Source organism: Nelumbo nucifera, chromosome 3 (genome assembly GCF_055504915.1).
Source record: "Nelumbo nucifera cultivar China Antique chromosome 3, China Antique-T2T, whole genome shotgun sequence".
NCBI lineage: Eukaryota > Viridiplantae > Streptophyta > Magnoliopsida > Proteales > Nelumbonaceae > Nelumbo > Nelumbo nucifera.
The window spans coordinates 55,518,220-55,543,109 of record NC_142651.1 but is presented as its reverse complement, the minus strand read 5'-3'; the positions used below and the strand labels follow the sequence as shown (position 1 = coordinate 55,543,109).

Here is a 24,890-nt window from a genome sequence, read left to right as displayed (position 1 = left end):
CTTTTATTTTCTTTTTCTATTTTTTTATTTTCAGTAGTTCTTATTGTTGGATCTGAATTTTGGTTGTCCAAATAATTAAGGAAGGTTGTAGTTCTAATACTTATTTTGTTAAATCCCTGTGGGAACAATATTTTTTATACTACTTGATAACTAGTGCATTTGCTAGGGTTATATATTCATAGCTATCAATTGCCATCAGGATTTTGGCATGCTTCGCGTTCAGTGGGGTGTAATCAGTTTGGTCTGCTACTGGAGCTCGGAACGACTGACCTAGCTTTGCCCCCCGAGTTGCATCTTTTTTCTTTCAGCTGTCCCCTTGGCTGGAAGGCTCTCCTTCCCTTTTTCTCTTCTCGGGCGTGCCTTCGCCCTTCTGGTTGATCTCTTCCTCCGTGGCTATAAACCTGTCCGCGAGCTTAAGAAATTCGGTTATGGTCGCCGGTTGGTTGACGACCATGTGCCATTTGAACTCTTTATGCATCACGCCTTATCTGCATGCACGCATCGTTGAATAGCCCTGGATGGACTCTCCCTCTCTCTGCACTATGTTGAGGAGACTTTCTTCAGTTCGCGGGCACCGCTTGCTGGTGACGAAGTGGGACGTGAAGGCTTGCGCGAACTGTGCCCAACTTCGTATCGATCCAGGTGCCAGGTTCCGATACCACATACGGGCTACTCCTCTGAAAGTGGTGGAGAAGGCCATGCACATGCACGACTCACTGGCTCTTGCCAGGTGCATCTGCGACTAGAAGGCATCTACGTAATCATTTTGGTCAAATGACCCGTCATACTTGTCAAGAGGGGGGAGCTTGAAGTCTTTAGGCATTGGGACTGCTAGAAGTTTGGAAGACAGGGGGGACGGAACTGAAAGGAGGGGAGCCTTGACTTCGCCCGAGCTTACCTCTTCTTTGCCTTCAAGCTTGGGCAGGCTGTGGGTGGCAGATCGGTGAGCTCGGTGGCGGTGTCTCTGCTTCTTGGCGGGCTCGACATTTGTGCTGCTCACCTTCATGTTGTCAGGAATGGTTTGGGCAGCAAGTAGCTCGGGCCGCTGATGATGGCTACAGACAGAAGGATCCTGCTTGGAGTCTGCAGCCAGGATCTCAAACCGGTTCTCAAGGATCGGGGCTTCAAACTTCGACTGCCAAGGTGATGTAGACTTGGCGAGCTGGGGTCCTCATGACCTGACCGCCCGCGGCGAGACCGGGGTGGCCGGTCTTTCTTGTCTGTCACGAGAGGAGGCCTGGCTCTTAAGAGGGTTTTAGGAGGCTTCTCCTAGGCGAGAGGGGCGTTCATCCTGGCGGCGAGACTTAGCTCGTCGTGAGGCTGGGTGCCGAGGAGGGAGCTACGACTGCTGAAGCTGGGGTTGAGGCAGTTGGGGGAATTGCTGCTGGTAGTGATACTGGGAGACGTGGTGCAGCACTTGCTACTGGTAAATCTGGTGTTGCTGGAGCTGTTACACTTGGGCTTGCATGGCCCGCATGCACTGCATCAGATCGTCGAGCTGGCTCTGGCTGGTCGCCAGAGGAATGACAGTTGGTTCAGCAAAGGTCGTTTCGACCAAGGAAGGCAGGGGAACACCCACAGACGCTGTTGCTCGCGACATGTTCAGGCTAGGGACTCCGTCCACCGAAAGAGGGATGGTGAACTATCCTATGCAGACCATGGGAACCTAGGGTTGTTCCCTGGAGTTATCCATCTCCATGCTTCGTCCAACGTTGCTTGAGGAAGCCATGACTGCTAAGTTTTTTTTTTCAAGGAAGAAAGAACTGCGAATGTTTAGAGAAAGGCCTTTTGAAGCGTTTCCCACAGACGACGCCAAATGATGGTGCGCAATCCGGTCACTTCTAGCTGGCACTTATGTGGCTCCTGGAAGGTAACTGAGATGGAGAAGAAGAAGAATCCCTAGGGGCTTGCCCGGCGGGAACACTCCGATGTTTAAGTTAGTACTTTGTAGGAGAAGCAAGGAGAAGATGAAGGTTAAGAGTACAGATAGCGCGAGAGTAGAAGATGATACCTCTGTTCCTTGATGCTATCTCCTTATAACGGAAATCTGTTGTCTCAAGCCCATTGGCCTCTGACAGGGTGGGTATAACCGCCATTGTCAACCTACCGCAGCTGTTACTAGCGGGGCTGAGGTGGCACGCGCGGGGCCGTCGCCGTAGTGTACGTGCTTGTCAGGTGTAAGGCACCCTCTGAAGGTGGTAGACACGACGTTGTTTGACGAGGGATATGGCTGCTGTTCCCAGATTTGTCGGGTACGGTGGTCGGGTAGGAGATCCTCCTGCGATATGCCGGACTACCCTTTTGCGAGCTACCCTATACTGGGATATCTCGTAAGCGGCAAGCTACCTGTGGCGAGCTAAGCCGAGCTGTCTGGCCCGAGGTGTCTTTACCTCGAGGTATCTATAGGTGGATCGGTGTGTTCCTGTCTAGGAGTGACCCGAGGTCCACAGGGAGGAGCTCGGGTATTAGGAAAGGTCAGGGGACCCCGAGCTCGGAGGCAGCTTGGGGTGCTTTAGCCCTGGGAGGAGGCGTAGACCAGGCGGCTCATTCGCGAGCTAAAGTTGCCTCGGGATATTCCTTCAAAGGTAGCTCGGGGAGCCCGGAGCTCGCATTGTGGCGAGCTTCTCCTGTTGCGGGCTACAATGTAATGAGCTACTATATGGGCCCGTCACTATGCTATAATGCTGAGTTGTTGCTCGCGCTGAGTGAATGTCCATGTGTCACCGTTTCATAGATCGGGTCAAACCGTCCTCTATCAGATAGATAGCCATTTTCATCATATGGGGCAATAAGATTGTCCAATGACCAGTTTTTCTATGTTTACAGCATGTGTAAATATAGCAAATGGAGCCCGGGATCTCATACCCACAAAACTTGTGTGTAGAGCATAACGAGAATATCTCTTGTACTATTTATTGTCATTTATGGGACACTGGACACAGATCTTGCCAGCGTTCTATGATCACAAGTCGCAAGATCAAAACTCGGTGTCCCCCTTGATATGGAGCCTAGGATCTATCAATCAAATATCCAAATCCACCCTACATGATTTGGGATTAGGAATCACAACTGGGCAGGGCGGAGACAAGGAGCTTCTCCCCATCCCCGTCCCCATTCGTAGTTATTTCCTTCCTTATTTTTATAGGATCTCCATCCCCATAGAGATTGTCACTACTTATGATTTTTTATGATGTCAATTATTTTGTTTTTGTTTTTATTTTATTTAAAATATTGAAAATTTGCAATCATATCTTTATTCCCGTGAAGGAAAAATCATCCCCATTCTCGCTTTATTTGGGGTAGATCTCCATCCTCGCTCTATGAGTATGTATGGCAATTGCTACCCTACCTAGTGGGTACCCACCCCTACGCTTCTCGATGGGGTGGGTTTTGTTTTGCTTGAAGGATGGGCTTTGGGAGTCTACAACCCATACGGGTACGGGTAGGATATGGTATTAGGTTAAATCCAACCCTTTCCATCCCGCATATTATTGAAAAGCATATAAATTTTATGTACTAGGTGTTGAATTTAATAATAATTTGAATTTTATGTAAAGGATAATTGATAACTTATTTGTTTTTTAATGTTTTAATCAAATAATTGAAAATTTATTATTTATTTGTGTTATTTTATTTAGTCATTGTTTATATATAACAAGAAATAATAAGAAATTAGATGCGGGTTCTAAATCCAGTCTACCCTTACCCTTGAATGTAGGGAGAGTAAAGTCGGAGAGGGTTTAAAATTTTCATTACCGAAAGGGTTTGGATTCTAAAAATCTAACCTGCTATTAATTTTATGATGGATACAGATTTGGAGGTTTAGGGAGGTAAATAGGTTCTAGAATTTACAAAACCCTTTTGAACCTGCCCCGTTTGCCATCCCTATCGCATCCATGAAAATTTAATTTGTAATATTGAATGGTGCAACGGATAAACAATAAAAATTAGTCTTAACATTATTGAGGCACGAGCTTTTAGAGCTGGACTTCAAATGGCAAAGAAACTCCACCTCTCTCCTGTTCACATTGAAGAAGATGCGCAAAAGATAACAGATATCCTCTTGGACACCTCTTGGGATGTCCCTTGGCGACTTCACATTGTTATTACTATTAATCCCTTACCTCCTGATTGTTTTATTGCTGTACTAAAAGAAGATTTGATGCAACGAAGTTAGCCTAAGGGCTGTTTGATATTATTGGGAGAGACTATAGAGGCCGTCCAGGAAAAGAAATTCAAATTGTTATAAAACTTCATGGCCGCATCCCTTGTTGGGCGAATCAATAAAGAGTGTCAAAGTTTTCATTTTTCATATTTTCTTTTTAATTTTTCTTTTTGTCTAAGCTTACTTCATACTTTTCACTTAGCCGGGTTTCTTTTTCTTTCTTTCTTTCTTTTTTTTTTTTTTTAAGTTCCACATAGCCGGTTAGCCCCCATCAATTTTCCAACCATTTTGATTAATTTACACCTTTTTCACTAACCCCAAGTACAACTCACAAGGAATCAGTCCCTAAAAGTCTAAAACCGTTGTTGCAGTGGAAATTTATTTGTTTTCAAAATTATGATAGTACAAATGATTTAGAGTGTAAAATTTGATTTAATTTTGTTTGAAATTTTATCTTATTTTGTTTGATTTAAATACAAATAAAGTAAAATTCAAAATAAAATTAAACAGAATTCAAAAGAATCATATGTGTTTGGTTGAAGGCAAATTTATTTGCATCAATACAAAACTATGCTAGTACAAATGATTTTGGTGCAAATTTTGATTTAATTTTCAAATTTTATTTTATTCTATTTGATTTTATTTGATTTCAGTACAAATGAAGTATAATAAGACATGAAGCATTAAAGTAAAACCCAAATCAAATTAAACTAGAAGTTGCATTATTTTCATTTGCACCGGCATGCATTTGTATTAATGCAAATACAATTGCACTACAACCAAATGCATGAAACTACATGAGGTTTTAGTACATTTCATCCAAGTATCGGAGGACTAATCATTTCATTTCCATTTCTACGGAATTGAGGGGAATCAAGATTCAAATCCATTGCCCTTGGAATTGGGATAAGGGTGATCGTTTTCATCCAAGTATGGCATGGGCACAAGCCTATAATTTAATTGATACAATCCAATGTTTTAAAAAATGACCCGGAAATCGATTTCTGGTCAATGGTTCAATCGTTCGGTTTGAATGGATGGCCTGTTATGAAAAAATGAATTAAAAAATAAAAAAATAATTAAAAATTAAAATTTAAAAATTTAAAAATGGCAAAAACTATTGAATGGGCAGGTCGAATGGGTTAATGGTTCGATTGCTTGGATCAACGGGTCATTGACCGATTCAATGGTTTTTAGCCAGAGACCGGGTTTGGGGTAAAACAAAACTGATTGCCTGAATAGTTCCCGGACTGAACGGTCCAACCATCCGGGTCAACAGTAGTTCGAAAACCATGATACAATCTATATTTATATATTAAAATTGAGCATGCCATGTTAGTAGGCATCTCTTTTCTAGCCTTTACTCATATATTTGTAAACTTAAACAAAGTAACTGAGTAGCTAGTTTACTTCAAGTCTTTAACACTTTCATCTCTCTTTATTAACTCACCATTAACTAATCAACTCTCTCTTCTCTTTGTTGTTAATTCCTTTAATTATCTCTCCTCAATAATTATTATATTAACTCTATCTCTCCTCTAATAACTTTCTCTACTAATCCTCTATCCTCTCAATTATTCCATTAAATTGCTTAAAATTCATTGATTCTTTTTTCCTTTTCATTTATATTTATTTGCCATTTTTTCTTTTATTCTTTCACCTCTCCTCATTAATCTAATAAATCAAAAGTAATTTGCTTAGGGGTAACCATTTTAGTCTTGCTTAGGCCTAGCCCACATCAAGCTCACAAATTTCATGGCCAAGCTTGGGCCTAATACTTCAAGGTTGGCATGGGCCCAACCTAGCTAGTAAACAAATAATAGTTTAAAAATTAGTTAACAAAAATATCACAAATAATTAAATCACCAAAAAAATGAGAGAGAGAAAAAAATCCATTTACTTTTATAGGCATCTTCAATTATTAGCATATTGTATTCCAAAGAAAAAGAATTTTACTCTAATCCAAATTCCATTTATTTGTTTCATAGTCAATTTCTATTTAATTGGTTAATTGTTAAAAAAATTATAACTTGAAACCCAATAACTAAAATTAATAAAAAAACAAAAGTTAACAAAAATATTAAATTTTAGCATGCTTTTATCTAGAAACTATTAGAAATTAAGAAATTAATAAGAATTAATAGTTCATAAATTAAAAATTGAAATATATTTTAATTCTATTGAAAAATAACTAATATTAATAGGATACTCAAAATTGATAATAAAAAATAAAAAATATTAAAAGTAATAAAAGAAACAATTTGAGTTCCATATAACAATTATAAAAAGTAATTCAAAATAATAAAACTAATAATGACACAATTATAAATGTCATAAGACTCCTCTTACTTAGGGATGATAGTTTATAACTTAACTCAACCATGCTAGACCTACAAATTTCTGAGCTCAACAAATGATTTTCTTCCAAGCTAGGTCTAGTTTGGATTTAAACCAAACCTACATATAATGCAAGGACTATGGCTGTAAATTGATCAAGTTTAGATTGGATGCAATTTCATCCATATCCACATCCAATTATTATGTCTGATTTTGATTTGGACTTGGAGTTTATTTGCAACCATCTTATCATTTTTAAAATGATCAAAAAATAATTGTTTAAAGTATATATGTATAATAAATGTATATAAATATAAAATATTAAATTTATCAATTATAAACTTTATATAATTATAGATAATATCTATATGTGTACATAATCATACTATGTATACGTATATACATAAAATAATAATCTTTTATTGGACTTGGATTTTAATGAGATCGGATGGGGTAAAACCATATCTGATCTAATTATTAATTGGATACAAGTTCTAACATCCAAATCGGGGATAATTGGATTTGGAGTCAAATCGGGTATTAGACTTTCAAAGTCTATTAATAGCCCTACTAGGTAAGGCCCAAGCTAAGCAACCCCTAAACTTGACTTGAAAATTACGTATATAGTAAATATTATTATATAATATTTAGATAACAAATTTTGTACAAATATATAGATATAAATTTTATATATTTTTTTCATAGTAGACTATCATTAAATAAAAAATTTAATTTGTAAAAAAAACTATAGTTTTATAATTAACATGGACAATCTGTGCTCTAGGCTTAAACAATTATTATTATTTATTATGCTTGGGGTATATGTTGGGCTAGGCCATGTAGCCTTAAAAATTGTTAATGCATTATCAAAAATTGGTCCAAGATTTTTTTTTTTGGTTTATTGAGCTACATAACAGGGGTGGCCCATCCCCCACAACTCCTTTGGTTTCAATATTATTAATATTTAAAAAAAAAGTCAAAAACCCAAAAATAATGCATGCATAGTTTGTACTTGGTTTGGATAAGTCCAATTACGATCGTCAAATTGCTCTTAGTCATAGGGGTGCAACTTTTGCGGGTTGGGTCAGGTTGGGGATCAACCCAAGCCCAATCCAAAGTCTTAAACCTCGATCTCAGGCTTAAATTAATTATGACTACAACCTATTTTTATATATTTACTAAAACTTAAGTATTTTAAATATTTAAATAATATTTACAAAAATTGTAATAATTTAATCATTAATAAAGTAAAATAAATAAAATAAAACACTAATAGATGACATAGAAAAATAATTATTTTATTAAGTAATTAGCAGTAATTTATTATTTTTATTAAAACCCAAATTACAAAATTACAAAATTATTTTTATAACAAATTCTAAAATAAAGATGAATTATTTTAAACAACATTTCATTCCTTCCTTGTGGTAATTATTCCATGCATCAAACAAGTTCCGCTGTTATATATTATATTTATATTTATATGTGTGTGTTATTTATGTATATAATTTTATAACATATTATAATAATATATATTTAATGCTTTATAGATAAAAACTATAGTCCCGGAATCAGGCCCTGCCCGGCCCGGGCCTGGGCTTATGTTTCAGATTTAGGCCCGGAACCTGGGCCACGCCCAGGCTATAGCCCTTATAACAGATTAACAAGTGCAAAGCCCGACCCTGCCAATGATGACCCCTCCTTGGGATCCAAACGAAGCCTAAAAATCGAGGATCAGGAATCAGAATGCATGATATTACGATAGGAGTGGAATAGGTAATCATCTAAAGCCCTCCTCGTGGGGGTTGTGACGTCTAACTGCCAGACTCGTTCTCTCTCACTCACGGCTCACGCGACCGGCCACCCTCCATTTAAGTAAACTCCGCCGTCCGCCGTCTCTCTCTCTCTCTCTCTCTCTCGTGAGAGGGAACAAATCTATAAATACAGAAATGAAGGCACTTAACACCTCTCTCGCTCTCTCATTCTCTATCGGCATTGTTGATGCGTCTCTTCTTAAATTCAAGCAAGAACCCTAGCTTTGTAATCATCTCTTTCTCTGTGTTCAGATTCGGTTGCTCGGGTTCTCTCAAATCCTTGCTCCGATCTTCTTCCGGTAGTATTAGATTCCCGCCTAAGCATTGTTTGAACTCTCTTGATTTGAACCGGACAAATCGACGGCAACAACGACGACGAAAACGACGGCAGCGATGGGTGTGGTGGCAACAACGAATGAAGAAGCATTGGCTAGGCGATTCTGGATCAAGTTCAGGAATGAATCAGTGTTCGCTATATATACTCCTTTCATTATCTGCTTGGCGTCTGGCAAGTTGCAATTAGAGACGTTCCGCCATTATATCGCCCAAGACGTGCATTTCCTTAGGGCTTTTGCGCAGGCGTGAGTCTCTAGATGATTTCTTTCTTGATCATTTTTGGTCTGGAGTTCTTGATTTAGTTTTTTATTTTTTTTATTTTTTTATTTTTTAATTTTCGGTTGCGGCGGTTCGTCTGGATTTTGATTGATCGTTGGTTGTATATTAGATACGCATTAGCGGATGAGTGTGCAGACGATGACGAAGAAAAATCTGCGATCTGCAAGCTGAGGAAGTGTGTAATGGAGGAGATTAAAATGCACGATTCTTTTGTTCGGGTAAGCTTACGTATTCCCTTTCTTTCATTTATTTCTTTAAAAATCTTTGAATCCGTGCTTGCCTTTCTTGTAAGATTTTACTACTACGATCTGATAAAACTGCGAATGTGATGATTGAAACGTTTTGAGTTTTATCAGAGTCCGAAGTCTATTATCTTAGTGAATTTGTCAGACCTGGGACTTCGAAAAAGATTAATAGATCACCAAGAACTGATGTAAATACACTATACACTATAAAATTTTGGAACTATCTATATTCTTAACTTCCAAGGTTTAATTATTTTCTTCATCAATCTATATTACAACTTTTGACTGAGGTACCTAATTGTAAAAGATGTCAACTCGTTTCCGTTCCTTTCACACTTCTATTTGGTTTTCCCCTTAAAAACTTAAATTAACCACACATTTAGATATTGGAAATTTCTCTACTGTGACCAACTCACACTTTCTGATCATTAGAATCAGCTGTATTTTAGGGAAGTTAAGTAGGCTTGTGTGACCAAAAGAATCTCGGAACGAAGAATTCTACTGGTTTTGCTGACCGAGACTCATGGAGCACTATTATCTCATTTAGATGGAAGATAATCAATCTATTAAGATGGAAGATAATCAATCTATTAAGATGGATATGCATGATCAATATTACTTTTTGATCATCGATATGCATGAGCAATACACAGAGAAACTGTTAAAATTGACTGAAAAAATATTGGCCCAACAATGGTGTATCATTTTCAATAAAATTCCCTCCAATGGTTGTTTTATTAGATTGCATGCCTTTTTCCCCTTTTTTAGGTTGAAAAATTATTGGAAGGAAAATGAGAGGTTGAGAGTTGTACAAGGGATCACACTGTGTCATGGGCATCCTAAATTGTAGTAGAAGATGACTTACTTTCCACTTAACATTTGATCCGATGAATTTGAAAAACCTTTGACGTATTCACATTATTTCATTGTCATCATGAACATTGTCTAAGCCTTGTCCCAACTATATGAGGTTGACAACATGAATCCTGTTTTACCTTTCAGTTATGTTCAGTGCCATATCTATTGTTAAATTATGAGCTCTTAAATCTTTCCTTACTACACCAACCCATTCCCTTTTTGATCTTCCCCTAGCTCTTCTAGCACATCAATTTGTAACAAATCACTTACATATTTACATTATTTAGACCTCTTTTTTATATCGTGAAGGCTTTGCGGAGATAACGACTGGAGTAAGGCTATGTGATGAAAATGAGGTTGATTGAAGTTATTGACTATGAATGGAATTATGGGCATAGTTTTCAAGGCACCAAGGCAAGGCTAGGAGGCAGGGCACCTTGTTGCCTAGGTGATGGTTTTTTACTTAATCATTTTTCTAGTAATTAAATCTTCATCAAATAAGTATAAATTTAATGTAAAAATATACAAAATCAACATTATCATGAGAAAAAAGAAGAAAGAAAAGAAAATTCAAAGAACATAAGGGCTGAGCCCTTGTTTTTGACCTAGAGAAAGTAGAATATAAAGGGAGAAGAAGATTGAATAAAATTTTAAGTTCTTCCTTGCTTATCTGTTTAGGTTTCAAAGTCTTCAATGGTATGAGACAGCCTGAACCAACATGTGTGTTCCCTAGCAAATAAGAAAGTAATAAAAAGAAACTAATATATGAACTTACAAAATGATTAATTTAGTGTAATAACATCTATTTTACTATTACAATCTCAGAAAAAATATTATAAAGCTCCTTGTACAAAAAGCGAGCACAATCCTCCATGGGTGTCTTGTTGTCTAGGCGTCACCTTGAGAACTATGGTTTTGGGGATGGGTTTCACCCCATTTAGTGAACTAGAAACTTTGCATTGGTTGCCATTTTGATTTTGTTCTGACTCTTAACTTCAATTCTCTCGCGTATCCTTGTTAAAGAATATTTCAGACATATTCCTTGTAATTGGCTTAATTTTCTAATAAAGTTTATTCGTTATTGATAAAAAATAATATTTCAGACACCATATATTATATTGTTTTTGACACCTCTTATCAGCCAAGCATTTATAACCATTGCCAAACTGTAGCTTCAACATTTCCTTTCTAGGTTCTTACTTATCATGGCACAACAGAATCATTCAGATTTCAGAAAAGCAAACAATGAATTTTTAGTGGCATGAATATGCCTAGAAAAGAATAGTATTTTTTAAAAAACTTTCAGCCTTTTACTAGTAGATCATCATTTTCTTGCCCAAAAAAGAGCCTAGAGAAAAGGCTTGCATTTTGATCAAATAAGATCTGCCAGAAAGATGATGACTTCATTTGAGGGAATTTATTCTAAACATATAAGAAGGGGATTATTTATAGAGATTTAGAAAGCACACAGGGGGATTAAGACTAGAGAAGACCTTTGCCAAACATAATCAATGATAGAAATGATAGAAATGATAGAAATACCTTGCCACCATAATCAATGGGTAAAACAGAAAATAGTAGTGAAACTAAAAGATGACTAAGAATGTCAACACTCCCCTCAATCTTGTACCAGCTAGCCTGTTTGAAAACAAATAATGTAATCATAGTTTTCAAGGCGTCTAGGCGATTTTAGGCGACATTAGGGCACCTAGTCACCTAGTTGCCTAGGCGATAAAAATTTTATAATATAAAAAACTGACTTTTGGCTTGTTTCCTAGTTTTATATACCATTCAGCATGTATGTTAATTGAAAAAATAGCAATTCTCTTTATTAAGAATGTTAAATTTTATTCATAAAAAAAAAGAACATAAAATTTCCTCTAAAAATGTGGCAAATCATCACATCTAAAAGGTAAAAATCTTTTACATATATTAATTTCATTATTTTCAAAAATAATACTACTATAATATGTATTTAATAGAGCAAATTCATATTAACTAGCAGCTAAAGAAGGTTATTAACTTTATATGATAAATATTCAAGATGGAAAGAACTTTATTATTCTATTCTTTCTTTCCTCTTTCTTTTCTTTCTTTCTTTCTTTCTTTCTTTCTTTCTGTCTTTTTTCTCTTCTCAAAACCCTTTGATCTTTTAAAATTCAATAGTAAAACATTAAAACAAAGTATAATTGATATATATATATATATAACATATAATAAAATGTATTAACACATAATTAATAAGATACAACAATATAAATGATATTATAAAAGGTTCCCGCCTTGTCATTTTTGTCGCCTAGGCGGGCACTTAGTCGCCTAGAAGGGCACCTAGTTGCTAAAAGTCAAGGCGTTTGGGCGAAGCGCCCAGCCAAGGGCACCTAGTCACCTAGGCGACGCCTAGGTGACACCTTGACAACTATGAATGTAATAATCTGACGATCCAATAATAAAACAAAAATATAACCAATACTTCCCCTTAATCAAAACATACAACTTTTCAAGAATTACATGATTTAAAATGTCCATAAATTTCCTAATATTTCCATGACATATTTCCATCCATGGGTAGCAACATGAAATTCCCCAGTGAACGCTACCAGTACTATGCGGAATACAAGAGATAGTATTATAACATAAGTTGGTGACAATATTGTAGGTATGTGGGGTAGCAATGTTATTGCTTGCAAAATGTTTGAGCTAGCTTGATATTCATTTCAAACATGAAGTTAAATATTAGTTTCTATTTATATAATAGAATATTGCTACTCCACATATCTACAATACTGTCACCAACTTATGTTATAATACTATCTCTTGTATTCCGCATAGTACTGGTAGCGTTCACTGGGGAATTTCATGTTGCTACCCAAGTTAAATATTAGTTTCTATTTGTATAATAGAATATTTGGTTGATCTTTTAGAATAATTTGCATTTTCTTTGAGTTTAAATTTTGATCTTTTAACACATTCTATTATGTAGTTTTGAATCTTAAGGTTTATAGGATAACTTCGCAACATATTATTTTGTCTGTAACCCTAGTTTCTTAGCTTTGTTTAATGATTTGAAGCAAGACAATAATTTAAAAAGGCGTGTCAATGCTTCTTTTATCATTTCATAAAACATCATTCTATATTTTATTATTTTTACATATTTTACAATGTTTCCACTATGTCTATAATTTTTACAATATATCCATATGATATTTCCGACATGTTTCCTATATCTGGACTACTGACATTTCTATTGGCATTGACATTTTAAACCTTGCATTGAACATGTGCAAGGTACAATGAATCTTGGTGCCAGAAACACTTGGACATGTCAGCAACACACATCAATAAGGATCTTTAGCCAAAACAAATGAGCTCATAATCAAAGAATCGCTTCCCCTGGCTTGTAATTGTCAGATTAGATGTTCCTCCAACCTTCAGATGGGCATTTGAACTTTTCCTCGTAGCTTGAAAATAAGGCTATCTTTATAATTGACTCAAAATCAACTTCGTGGACCAGTTTCCAAAAATAACTACAATCCCTGTACATGGGGTACAAATCACTGTAGAAACTGAAGAGGTGGGGGGAGCACTTTCTCTATATGCCTTGGAAACCTCAAGAACCCAAATCACCCTATAGGGACTCGTGCGCATCCACAACAGATTCCACCCAATATGTTGAACCTAAAAAGGAAACTTTCTTTTGGTTATTGATTTTTGATTTTTGGGCAAAGTTTTAAGGCTCTTCCCTTGAGACTAGCCAACCTTCAATTAGTTCTTCAAAAAAAAAAAAAGAACATAATATTTCCACCAATATCAGCCAACAAACTAGGAATTCAATCCCCAAAATATTGTAGGTATATAGCCCCAATATAAGTTGATGCTAAAATAGAGAGGGAGAAGTGATGGGTGCTTTCTCCCTCTTTCCGCCTACTTTACAGAAAATCTCTTTGTCACTTCCTACCTCTGCAGAAATATGTAAATGACCAAACAATACCAAATTGCCACCTGGAAAAGAAAACAAATCCTGTGTTGTAATTATCAAAATTGAAGCAAATCTCTATTTTTTCTTTGAAATTCTGGGGAAAAAATCTCTAGCATACTTTCCTAGGCATAAAAAAATTCTGGAAAAACTCAAAAAATCCTCTGAAAATCAGGAAATTTAAAAATGATGATAATTAATAAGTATGGAAAATACAAAATTAATATTCAGAGTAATTTACATACTATTTTTAGTAATTCTCAGAATTATAGTAATAACTCATGACTTACTATTTATAAAAAGAGGAAATTCCGAATCTCTGATAGCAAAAACTCAAGAGGAGGCAAAGATTCAGAACAGGGAAACCAAACTAACAAGGCTTGCAAGGGAGGTCTGGAGATATTGTACACACTAAGGAAGCTAAATAAGAACTGGATTCAAACTGACCAAGAACAACAGCAAAATGGAGATCAGAAGCAACTTCAGATCTGATCATTATCATTTATCAATATCACCATCATCACCATCATCATCATCAGAGCCTTCTTTTTGCTCTGATTCCATCTTGTTTTGAAAAACAATATTTCAATAATCAAAACAGAATACAAACTAGAAAATTTAGATCAAGGGAGAGAACATAGACAGAAAAATTGAGAAAAGGAAAACCAAACTCATCTGGGTGTGTATTATATATCCCATATATGAAGGTTCTAGACTGAATTATAGAAATACCCCAAGGGATCTTGTCAGTTATGTACATTTTTTTATTTAAACTATTGTAAATTGATTTATAAAAAATGATAGAAGTACTCTGCCAACATAACCAATGAATAAATCAGAAAATAATAATAAATCTAAAAATTAATAAGACCGTCTACAAACCTAAACCAACTCATGAATAAAGGTGTTGGATCCAGATCCTACAAGTTGGGTTGGGAACATTGATTAATGAGTTCCAGTTAACAACCCTAGTCCAACTTTATTTTGGATCATGTTTAGCTGGTTAATTCTGGTTGTGGTTAAGCCACACTGCCTGAATGGCACTGGATAGAATGGAATTATGAAACAAGATCCATGTAGCCAACCCCATATAGTTGGTACAAGGCTTAGAATTTAGATAATGATGATTTCATTATATAGGACAACATTTTGGAGTTATTTCCTTTTGGGAGGTTTGAGATGTCAGTTATGCTACGGATAATTTTTTATTAGCTTGTTAGTTGGATGCTTTTAGTTGAATTATGTAGTTTACACTTCTGGCTTGTATCTTAGTCTTGCTGATTTTGCTTGATTAGTATGTGATTGCATCTTTATCCTTTCAGAGATTACTTTGTGACTGTTAATGAGGGTTGTGCCCAAGTCATCATCCTTGTCTTATGCTGAGGTTAGCTTGAGATGGCAAATTCTGTTGTCATCTGAGGCCTCTCTACATTACTGTCAATGGGAGAAAACGAAATCCAAATATTATTGTTACATACCATATCTTTAAGGAGTTTTTCTTTGAACAATTTTCAGTTTATTTGGATTCCTTTAGAAATACGTGTTCTGAAAGGAATCGTCTACACAGGAATGGGGTGTTGACCCTGCAAATGAAAGCACTCCAAGTTCTGCAACACTAAAATACACAGATTTCTTGTTGGCAACAGCCTCTGGGAAGGTTGAAGGACTAAAAGCTCCTGGTAAAATTGCAACTCCTTTTGAGAAGACAAAAATTGCTGCTTACACACTAGGTGCAATGACACCTTTCATGAGGCTATATGCCTTTTTGGGTAAGGAGCTCTGGGCACTTCTTGATCCTAATGAAAGCAGTCACCTCTACAAGAAGTGGATTGAAAATTATTCTTCTGAAGCTTTTGAGGTTTGTCCTATTAGCAATCTTTAACCACTTATTATTATTTTTTTTTTATGATGTTTAAACTCATACCGTGGTTGATCATACCATATGTATTTTACTTGCATACAAAGGCTTTATTCTGATATATCATTTTCTTTCTGAATGGAATCAGGCATTGACACTGCAAACTGAGGAATTGCTTGACAAACTAAGTGTGTCTTTGACTGGTGAAGAGCTTGAAGTCATAGAAAATCTTTATCATCAAGCTATGAAACTTGAAATAGAATTTTTTTCTGCTCAACCAATTGTTCAGCAAACTATAGTCCCTTTTTCAAGAGTGCACAACCCTGCAGAGTATCAACTTATTATATTTTCTGATTTTGATTGGACTTGCACTGTTGTTGATTCCTCCGCCATTTTAGCGGAGATTGCAATACTTAGTGCACCGAAAGCTGATCAGATTGGAGCTGAAAATTTACCTGTTCGGAAGTCATCAACTGATCTGAGGAATACATGGGGTGTTCTTTCCAAACAGTATACAGAAGAATATGAACAATGCATAGAGAACATCATGCCCACTGAGAAAGGTAGATTTATGCTGTTCTTCAATGGTACTCACACCCCAAAGTTTCAGTCATTGTTTTCTATGTTCAACCTTCAATTTCCAGAATTGTTCAAGTGGGATTCAATCCAGAATCTGGAGCGGGTACATGAGGAGCCACCTTAAACTGGCTCCGAATATATATCCCACTTCCATGTCATCATCTCTCTCTCTAACAAAATCCACAAGAGACAAAACCTCTCTATCTCTTGCGTGTTTGTGTGTCTTTGTCTTTGTCTCTATCCCTGTCAATTTTGACATGATACGCCCTGTATCGGGTGTATCGTATCGTATCGGTGGCTTAATGATATGCCCCTACAGGGGTTGTATCGGGGTCTGACCTGGTTCAGGGGGTAGACCAGCCTTAAGCCGACCCCTCTGAACCAGTTTCAAAGAAAAGGGGGGGAGAGCAAGCTTCGATACAGGCCGATACGCCCCTACCAGTGTATGGCCTGTATCGATATTTTGAACCTTGGTTGGGATCACCTGCCAACAAAACACATTCTAACACCCTACCAGCTTGATCTGACACTGCACATCTCACTGTGAAAGTGGGGCCCACCATAAAAGTTGGATCTGTCATGTATGAGATGTGTGGTGTCAGATGATGTTGGTAGGGTGGTGGAACATGTTTTGTTGGTAGGTGTTCTGAACTCATCTCTCCCCCCATAGATTTTAGAGCAGATTGTGAAAAATGGAGGGGATGCATCTGGTGTCTTATGTGATTGGCGAATACCACTTGGGTTAAAAAGGAAAATTCCGTAAGTGTGGCAGAAAGGTGCATGCTGATATGGATGAGTGGAAAAACTAGAAAGGATATGGTCAGAAATGAAGTCATTAGTAGGAACCTAGGAGTATCACCAATAAGTAATAAAATGAGAGAAAGTAGATTAAGATGGTTTGTTTATGTGCATAGAAGACCACCTATAGCACCTGTAAGAAGAAGCAATCTGTAGCGGTAGCCAACCCGTATGGCAAAACAGGACATACACTTCTGCTCCATATTCCTGATCCACTCTATGATTCTTGTCATCAAGGTTTAAATTGGTCTAACTTATAAAAGTAAATGCTACTAAGATTGTAACTTTCAACTTCCTGTGGTTTTGCAGTGGTTTAATGCTACTAAGATTGTCATATTTACACTTTCAACTTCCTATGGCTTTGCAGTGGAAGAATTTGACTATGAAGGTTTATGCAAAGCACTTGAGCAACTCTTAGACTTTGAAAAACGTGCAAATGCACGAGTTGTTGAGTCAGGAGTGCTGAAGGGTTTGAATGTGGAAGACATAAAACGGGCTGGTGAGCGTCTTATACTTCAGGACGGTTGTACGAGGTTCTTCCAGAAGATTGTGAAGAACGAAGGGATAAATGGAAATGTCCATATACTTTCTTATTGTTGGTGTGGTGATCTCATTAGGTCAGCTTTTTCATCAGGTACTTTTTTTTTTCTGTTAGGAATTTAGAACTGTGTAACTTAATGAAACCTATTTGCACATCTTGCAATTGTATGCTTGTGTGCCTCTTCTGCATTATCTATCCTCTTGTGTCCATCTTTACTGGTGCAATATTTCTGGATTTCAATCCTTTCAGAAACTCAAACAGGAAAAAAGTGTTAAAAATATCTGGATAGTTTTACAGTTGATACTTGACTTCATGTTGACTCTTTTAAATATTGTGTTATTTTCTTTCTACAACTTGTTGATGAGAAATAAATTTCAGCATGTTTATGATCAGTTCAGTTAGACTGATGAACTGCATAGAAAGGAAGAGTGATGTTGTAACAAGTTATTTGATTCTTGGCTCTACTATGACATGCTGATTTTTGTTGATATTCTGCTTTTTTTAATGCAGTTAAGAAATATGATATATAGTTGATAGACCATAGAATCTTAAGATGTGATATTCAAGTTATTGTGATTACCTGATAACTGATTGTATAGGGCTGGCAGCCAGTGTAAGCATGCTGCCAATAGGGGTATTGAGCATAGTCACTTCATCATTATGTGCATAACTGCATAATATTCTTTCCAATATATTAATAAAGTTACAGTCACCAATGAAAAGGGTTACTGTGATTACCTATTGCATCCATAAGCTATAAACCTGGATGGACCTAGTATATTCCATATTGCTGCGGTTATTTGGTGGATGTGTTCATAATTATGGATAATATCTAGTTGCTGTCTGAGGCTTAGCAGAAATTTCTACACTGAGTCTGGCAAAATGAGTCACAGTGCTTTCTTATTTGTTTCTTATTGTGAAACCTGGCTAAGATTCTCCTTAAGGTTCCTTTTGTTCTGTGTGAATATCATTTGTACTGGTGTAACTGTAAATGCGTACGAGTGCCAATGGACTGAGTGTAGCAAGTACAATGATGTTATCTCCACTTGGATATCATTCATGCTTTACAAGGATTATAGGATTTGTTGAAACTTGGTTGTTCTCCTGTTATCCTTGTTACTGATATAAGCCACATCTTTCATATTGTCATCAAACAATTAAAATTAATTACAGTATGAAATTTGAAGATCAGGAAAACATGCCCCCTTCTTCCCAACAAAAGCAAAAAGAAAAAAGCTGGTTCCTTTAGCACCTTTATTTCCTTTACTGTTGCAGTATTGTTGAAGGCGATAAAGAATTCAATACTTGTTTTCTTGACCAGGTGATTTGGACGTTTTAAGTGTACATGCAAATGAATTCACTTATGAAGATTCCATCTCCACGGGTGAAATTGTTCAGAAGATGGAGTCACCCTTGGACAAACTTCAAGCTTTCAAAAATATTCTAAAGAATCACAATGGTGAAAAAAAGCATTTGTCTATCTACATTGGAGGCTCAGTTGGTGATTTACTCTGCCTGCTTGAAGCAGATGTTGGCCTTGTGGTTGGGTCGAGCTCAAGTTTAAGGAGAGTGGGGAGACAGTTTGGGGTTTCATTTGTTCCATTGTTCTCTGGTTTGGTCAAGAAGCAGAGAGAATTTGAAGGCAACTCTTCTAATTGGAAGGGGCTGTCTGGCATTCTTTACACAGTCTCTAGTTGGGCTGAAGTACATGCCTTCATTTTGGGATCGTAAGATCATTTTGTTGATAAGCCTTTTTGTTGATTTCACTTGCTGTTTGCCTAGAAGAAATTCATAAACTCATATATAGTTAGGAAATATGGATACACAAGTGGTGGCTAATTTTACCAAGGGCCACTGCCAGATACAAAATGCTGTTGGTGGATATGCTGTTCATAGCAGGTATTTATGATTGTCCTATTATTGTCCCCCCCATCTGTGGTTCTTTTTCTTTTAAAAGCTTATAATATCGGATTAGCTTACATTTCACTTTCTTCTTCAGGTACTGGGCTGTTTCAGGCAGCAAAAATATCAAAGTGGAGGAAATATGTCAATTTGTCTATCTAGGTAGATTTTCGATGCAAGTGATTTTTTTCCTTCTGCCCTTTTCTAGGTAATTGCTACCAAAATTTTTGGGAAATTGCAATTTTAGGATATACATGGGTCTCCATTTAAATAGATTGTTAGGGAATCAATCCTGGCTGTAGGCTGTTTTTTCTCATTCTTTGAGCTCTTTCTTTCCATTGTCTGTAATCTGTATGGCTCAGATCATCAATTCTTATAAAAAAATATGTACAATGGATGCCCATATTCTGCTATTGAAGTGCTAAGGTTGATTCGCCAAATTTGCTTTTGCTCTTGCGTCTGTTCTTGAGCTTGCTTGTTCCAATCTGAGGGTAGTCTGTTCCAATTTGAGGGTATCTGTTTTTGCTGGCTTTTGTGTAGTATAATTTGGATTTTGGACCGTTGGAATAACACTCCGCTCCCCCCCCCCAGCTCAAGGAATGAGAAAAAAACAACCAACAGCCAGGATTGATTCCCTAACAATCTTAAATGGAGATCCATGTATATCCTAAAATTGCAATTTCCCAAAAATCTTGGTAGTAATTACGTAGAAGAGTAGAAGAAAAGAATAAAATAAAAAATCTCTCTATACATACAAATTGACATATTTTCTCCACTTTGATATTTGCTGCTGAGACACCCTAATACCTAGAGAAGAAAGTACAATGTAAGCTAATGCCATATTATTTATAAGCTTTTAGAAGAAAAAGAACCACAGAATGGGAACAATAATTGGACTATCATAAATACCCTTGTACATTAATACATTAATATATGTATTAATGTAAATCTCTTATTATTTTTAATTATGTCTAATTCATATTATTTTACTATTTATCTTATTTATAAAAAATAACTCCAGCATGTGGTGGTGTGGATGAATCCAAACAAAAAATCTATTGTTTTGCATATTCGAATCATCTTTGGATGGTATTTCTGAAACACACCATACCGACATTTGATTCAGTTATATTTGGATTTTAATTGAATTTGGGTTTCCATCATTGTTCAAAGTATTATATTATTGATATTCCGGATATGCAAAAAATCAAGTATTGTTTTCAACAATTCATACACTTAAAGGCCACAACTCTTAATATTTAGCGTGATGCTGAAAACTCTTAATATTTAGCGTGATGTTGTAATTGGATATTAAATAGCATTAATAAATTAACTTAAAAATGATTAAAGTATTATGTTATTAATAAAATAAACTAAAAATGATTGTTTGAAGGACAGGTAAAAATGACTTTAATATTGAATTTCATATTGAAAATAATTTTTTAAAACTTTAACCAATGGCTCTTTAATAAAAGGGTTCAACTATGATAGTGGAAAAACTCTGAAAAACTTGTGTGATCAATCAGTTGGTAGCATGGACGTGTTAACCAATTAGGTGGTAATTTATCAAAATTCACAGGTGGGTTTTGAGTGGTCAAATATTTTTTGGTATCATGTCTTTTTGGCATCGTAGATTTTCTCTATCATATAAAAGTGGTAACCAACAAGGTGGTCAAAGCCCTTGTAGACGTCAGACCAGGAATATGAAGAAGGGAGAGGCATGTGTTTTTTTTTTCACTAATTTCAAAACATGCAATTAGAAGACACATCTGTATATGCAATACAATTGGACCTAGCTGATCTGGTAACGAATTTCTTTTGGGCTGATAGACAAATGATAGCAAACCTTAGATACTTTTAAATGGTTGTTTAAATGGGGTTTAGTATTTGGGTGACATGCATTTTTTAATGACACGAGCACAACATAGAGAAACGAGAGTATGGATAGTTGTCTTAAGAAATATCTCAATATTAGACATGATTTGTCAAGGTTCTTTATACATCTTGAAGTAGTGGTTAATGACAGGCGGTATGAAGTATTTAAAGTTTAATTTGCATCTACATAGAGTACCCTGAACTTGCCAATAAAAATAGAGATATTGGAATATGTTTGTTTGGAATCAGAATCGAAATCCTTTGGAATCGGAATTGAAATAGTCTATTCCCATAATTTGTTTGGTTCAGATAGGAATGAGAATGAAAATTGAAATCAATAGGAGTGAGATTTCATTCCCGAGGGAGGGGCAAAAATTCCCTCAAATGGGGGAATGTTGGAATGGGAATGAAATTCCGATTCCACCCAACCAAACAATTGGAATCAGAATAGCCCATTCCTATTTTGATTCTAGACCCATATTCTTGTGAACCAAATGGGGCCAAAATATACAATTGGTGTGTGTGGAAAAAATGGTCAATATGTTGTTTTTTAATTCATTAGATTATTCGATCAATTGCAACTGCAAGAAGTTTGAGCTTGTTGGAGTTTTATGTGCACATGCATTGAAAGAACTTGAATATAGAAATATCAAGATGGTGCCCCCACACTATATACTTAGAAGATGGACCATTGATGCAAAGGTGATAGTGGTTGAAGCACCTTGTGGCTTTACTACACATATTGGTCAGAGCACAAAAACAACAAAATGGAATTTTAGAAATTTAAATTTTTAAGCCAGATAAGTGGACTTGATTTACATGGTAGCCCTCCCAAGTTAATATGGGCCTCCATGGGCCTAAGGCCCAACTTTACATAAATATGACTCATGGGCTAAGAATCCAGGTGTACCAAGTCCGATTAGGCCCATGTCCTATTGTAATAGGGTGGTCTCATTAGTAAGACTACTAACTCCCACATAATGGAGCATGTATAGGAGTTAACCCTAATCCAACAACCCACTTACATGAGATTGGTTAGCAAAGTGGGCTGAGGTGGTAACCCCAATCCTATGTTATAAATTGCTTTGCTTAGGAAGAAAGAGGGTCTCTCTTTTATAGTCACATTTACAGAAGTTCTCATTTACTCACACCAATACTTGAGAGTTTCTAGCAACCACAAGCCCTTGCAAACTTCAACTTCAAATCCAACATCAAGAGAGAAGAAAGAAGGAAATACACTTCTTGATTCTTTACTTCACACTTGGATTCAAGCTTTTTGAAGAAGATCAAGCCATTGTAAAAAGGCCCTTCTTAAGGAAGCATTCTTTATAATTGATCAAACACAAAGCTTAGAGTGAAGACACTTACACCAACTTTGCAAAAGCACCAAAGTCAATGAAATTTGTATCAAGGCTTTAAGAAATATGAGAAACATGCCAACAATCCTCATCTTCATCATTTCAGACCATTAATCAGAGGTTGCTCATACCATCGAGTAGATTGAAAGAGAGGTCAAATCCATTGTATTTTTCTTCATTATAAATTTATTTTGTAATTTGTCTCTATATTTTATGTTAATTAAATACACAAAATTTTAGTCAACATACTGAAATAGTAAATAGAGCTACAGCATGATGCCTACGAGTTGGTCATGAATACAACAAAAAGGCTTTCAATAGAAAGTTACGGATTGTTTAAAGCATACTTCATTTGGTCGATCATTCGTTGCCTAAAATGGTCAGAAGTAGGATATCTTTGCACACATCTTTAATTCTTTATCATTGTAAACATTCTAAAAATTCTAATCACATCACCTTCATTTGTTGTATTAAAATCCTTAGAAAATGTTTGAAATGGAAATAAATAATATAGTTTTGAGGCTTTTAACTCTCCACTTTGGATAAGCTTGCTTTCTTGGGTGATATGCTCAAGGGTTGTAGATGGTTAATTTAAAGAACCTTGGATCTCTATGGGGGTGATAAAGAAACCATCTAACTGGTCTACTTTACCTTGTAGCAAAGTGGTAATGATCACTAGTCAAGATTTTCAGGGTGGAATATTCCTTTATTGAAGACTTTATTTGATGAGGAGCTCATCCAAAGAATCCAATAGATCTCAATCCCAGACATCGACCCTTCGATTGAAGATAAATTGGTTTGGACCCAAACACCTCATGGTCGCTACCCTACAACTCTAGGTACAAACTTCTTTGGCACAATACTTCGGAATCTTCTAATGCTGCCTGGGTTAGTCCATGACTCAGCTAGAAAGGTCTATGGAAAATGAAATGTTTAATTCCCCATGTTAAAATGCTCCTATGAAGATGTTACAAAGGAGTCCTCTCATTCAATGCTGAACCGGCATTGATGAATATCATGATGGGTTATCCTTGCTCCTAGTCTTTGCTAGAGGGGTGATAATCATGTGGTTTATTTTGGAAATCACGTAACAAAGTGGTATTTGAGAAGTGGCTGATTATACAAACACAAATAGCGGGGGAGACAAGTAGAAGAGAGATAAAGAAGATAAATTGTATAGCAAAAAGTTGATGCTTTCAATGATGTCATGTGGTCAATATATACACTAAGAGTCATGGTTATACATGATTATTGGGAGTTAGAATTATATCAGAACACTCTTACTAATCCTAGCTTATCTAGGATTATCTAGAACACAATCCTAATTTATCTAGGATTGTCTAATTTAAGTTTTATCTTTACAAAAAGAGTCCTCTTGGATAGGTGCACTCTAGAGAACCAACTCTAGAGAACCAACAATGCTACGATACTCGAAGGGGTCATCTAGAGGTTGTCCTTCGTACTTGGAAAGAGAGGAATGTGCAGGAAGATGTGTAGTAACTGGTCTTGAATTTGCAAGATTGTGAAGAAGGTTGAGTATGTATTTGCACTGCAAGAGTTGTAGACCTGTGGAGGTGGAGTGGACCTCTATACCAAGAAAATAGTATAGTAATCCTAGATCTTTGACAACAGAGGAGGCAAGATGATTAATGAATAATGAGAGGGAAGGTTCATTATTGCCAGTAAGTAATAAATTATCGACATAGACAAGCAAATACATGAGAATATCACGATGATCATAAATAAAAAGGGAGGAGTCTGAACTAGAGGCCACAATGGGGTAGGCATGTGATTGATGAGGAAGGCAACCATTTGGATGGCTTCATCCTAATATGATAAAGGCATAGAGGAATGGGAAAGTGACGCAGCGCGACGTACTCGACCGGGCTAACTATACAAGCACCCGGACAATCGAGTTGGCTTCGAACTTGAAGCCTCACGAAAAGAACTAGGCGTAGAGCCTTAGTAG

At 36.3% G+C, this 24,890-nt stretch overlaps 1 protein-coding gene across 1 annotated transcript; it reads left to right on the top strand.

The window, feature by feature from the left end:
• The first annotated feature begins 8,330 nt into the window (after positions 1 to 8,330).
• LOC104600981 (bifunctional TH2 protein, mitochondrial-like) lies at positions 8,331 to 20,128 on the top strand. Its single transcript, XM_010264158.3, has 7 exons — positions 8,331 to 8,897; positions 9,041 to 9,149; positions 15,578 to 15,868; positions 16,017 to 16,431; positions 17,613 to 17,879; positions 19,108 to 19,685; positions 19,786 to 20,128. Exons 1-6 carry the CDS (start codon positions 8,710 to 8,712, stop codon positions 19,515 to 19,517), a joined length of 1,680 nt encoding a protein of 559 aa, XP_010262460.1. The 5' UTR covers positions 8,331 to 8,709; the 3' UTR covers positions 19,518 to 19,685; positions 19,786 to 20,128.
• The last annotated feature ends 4,762 nt before the right edge of the window (positions 20,129 to 24,890 follow it).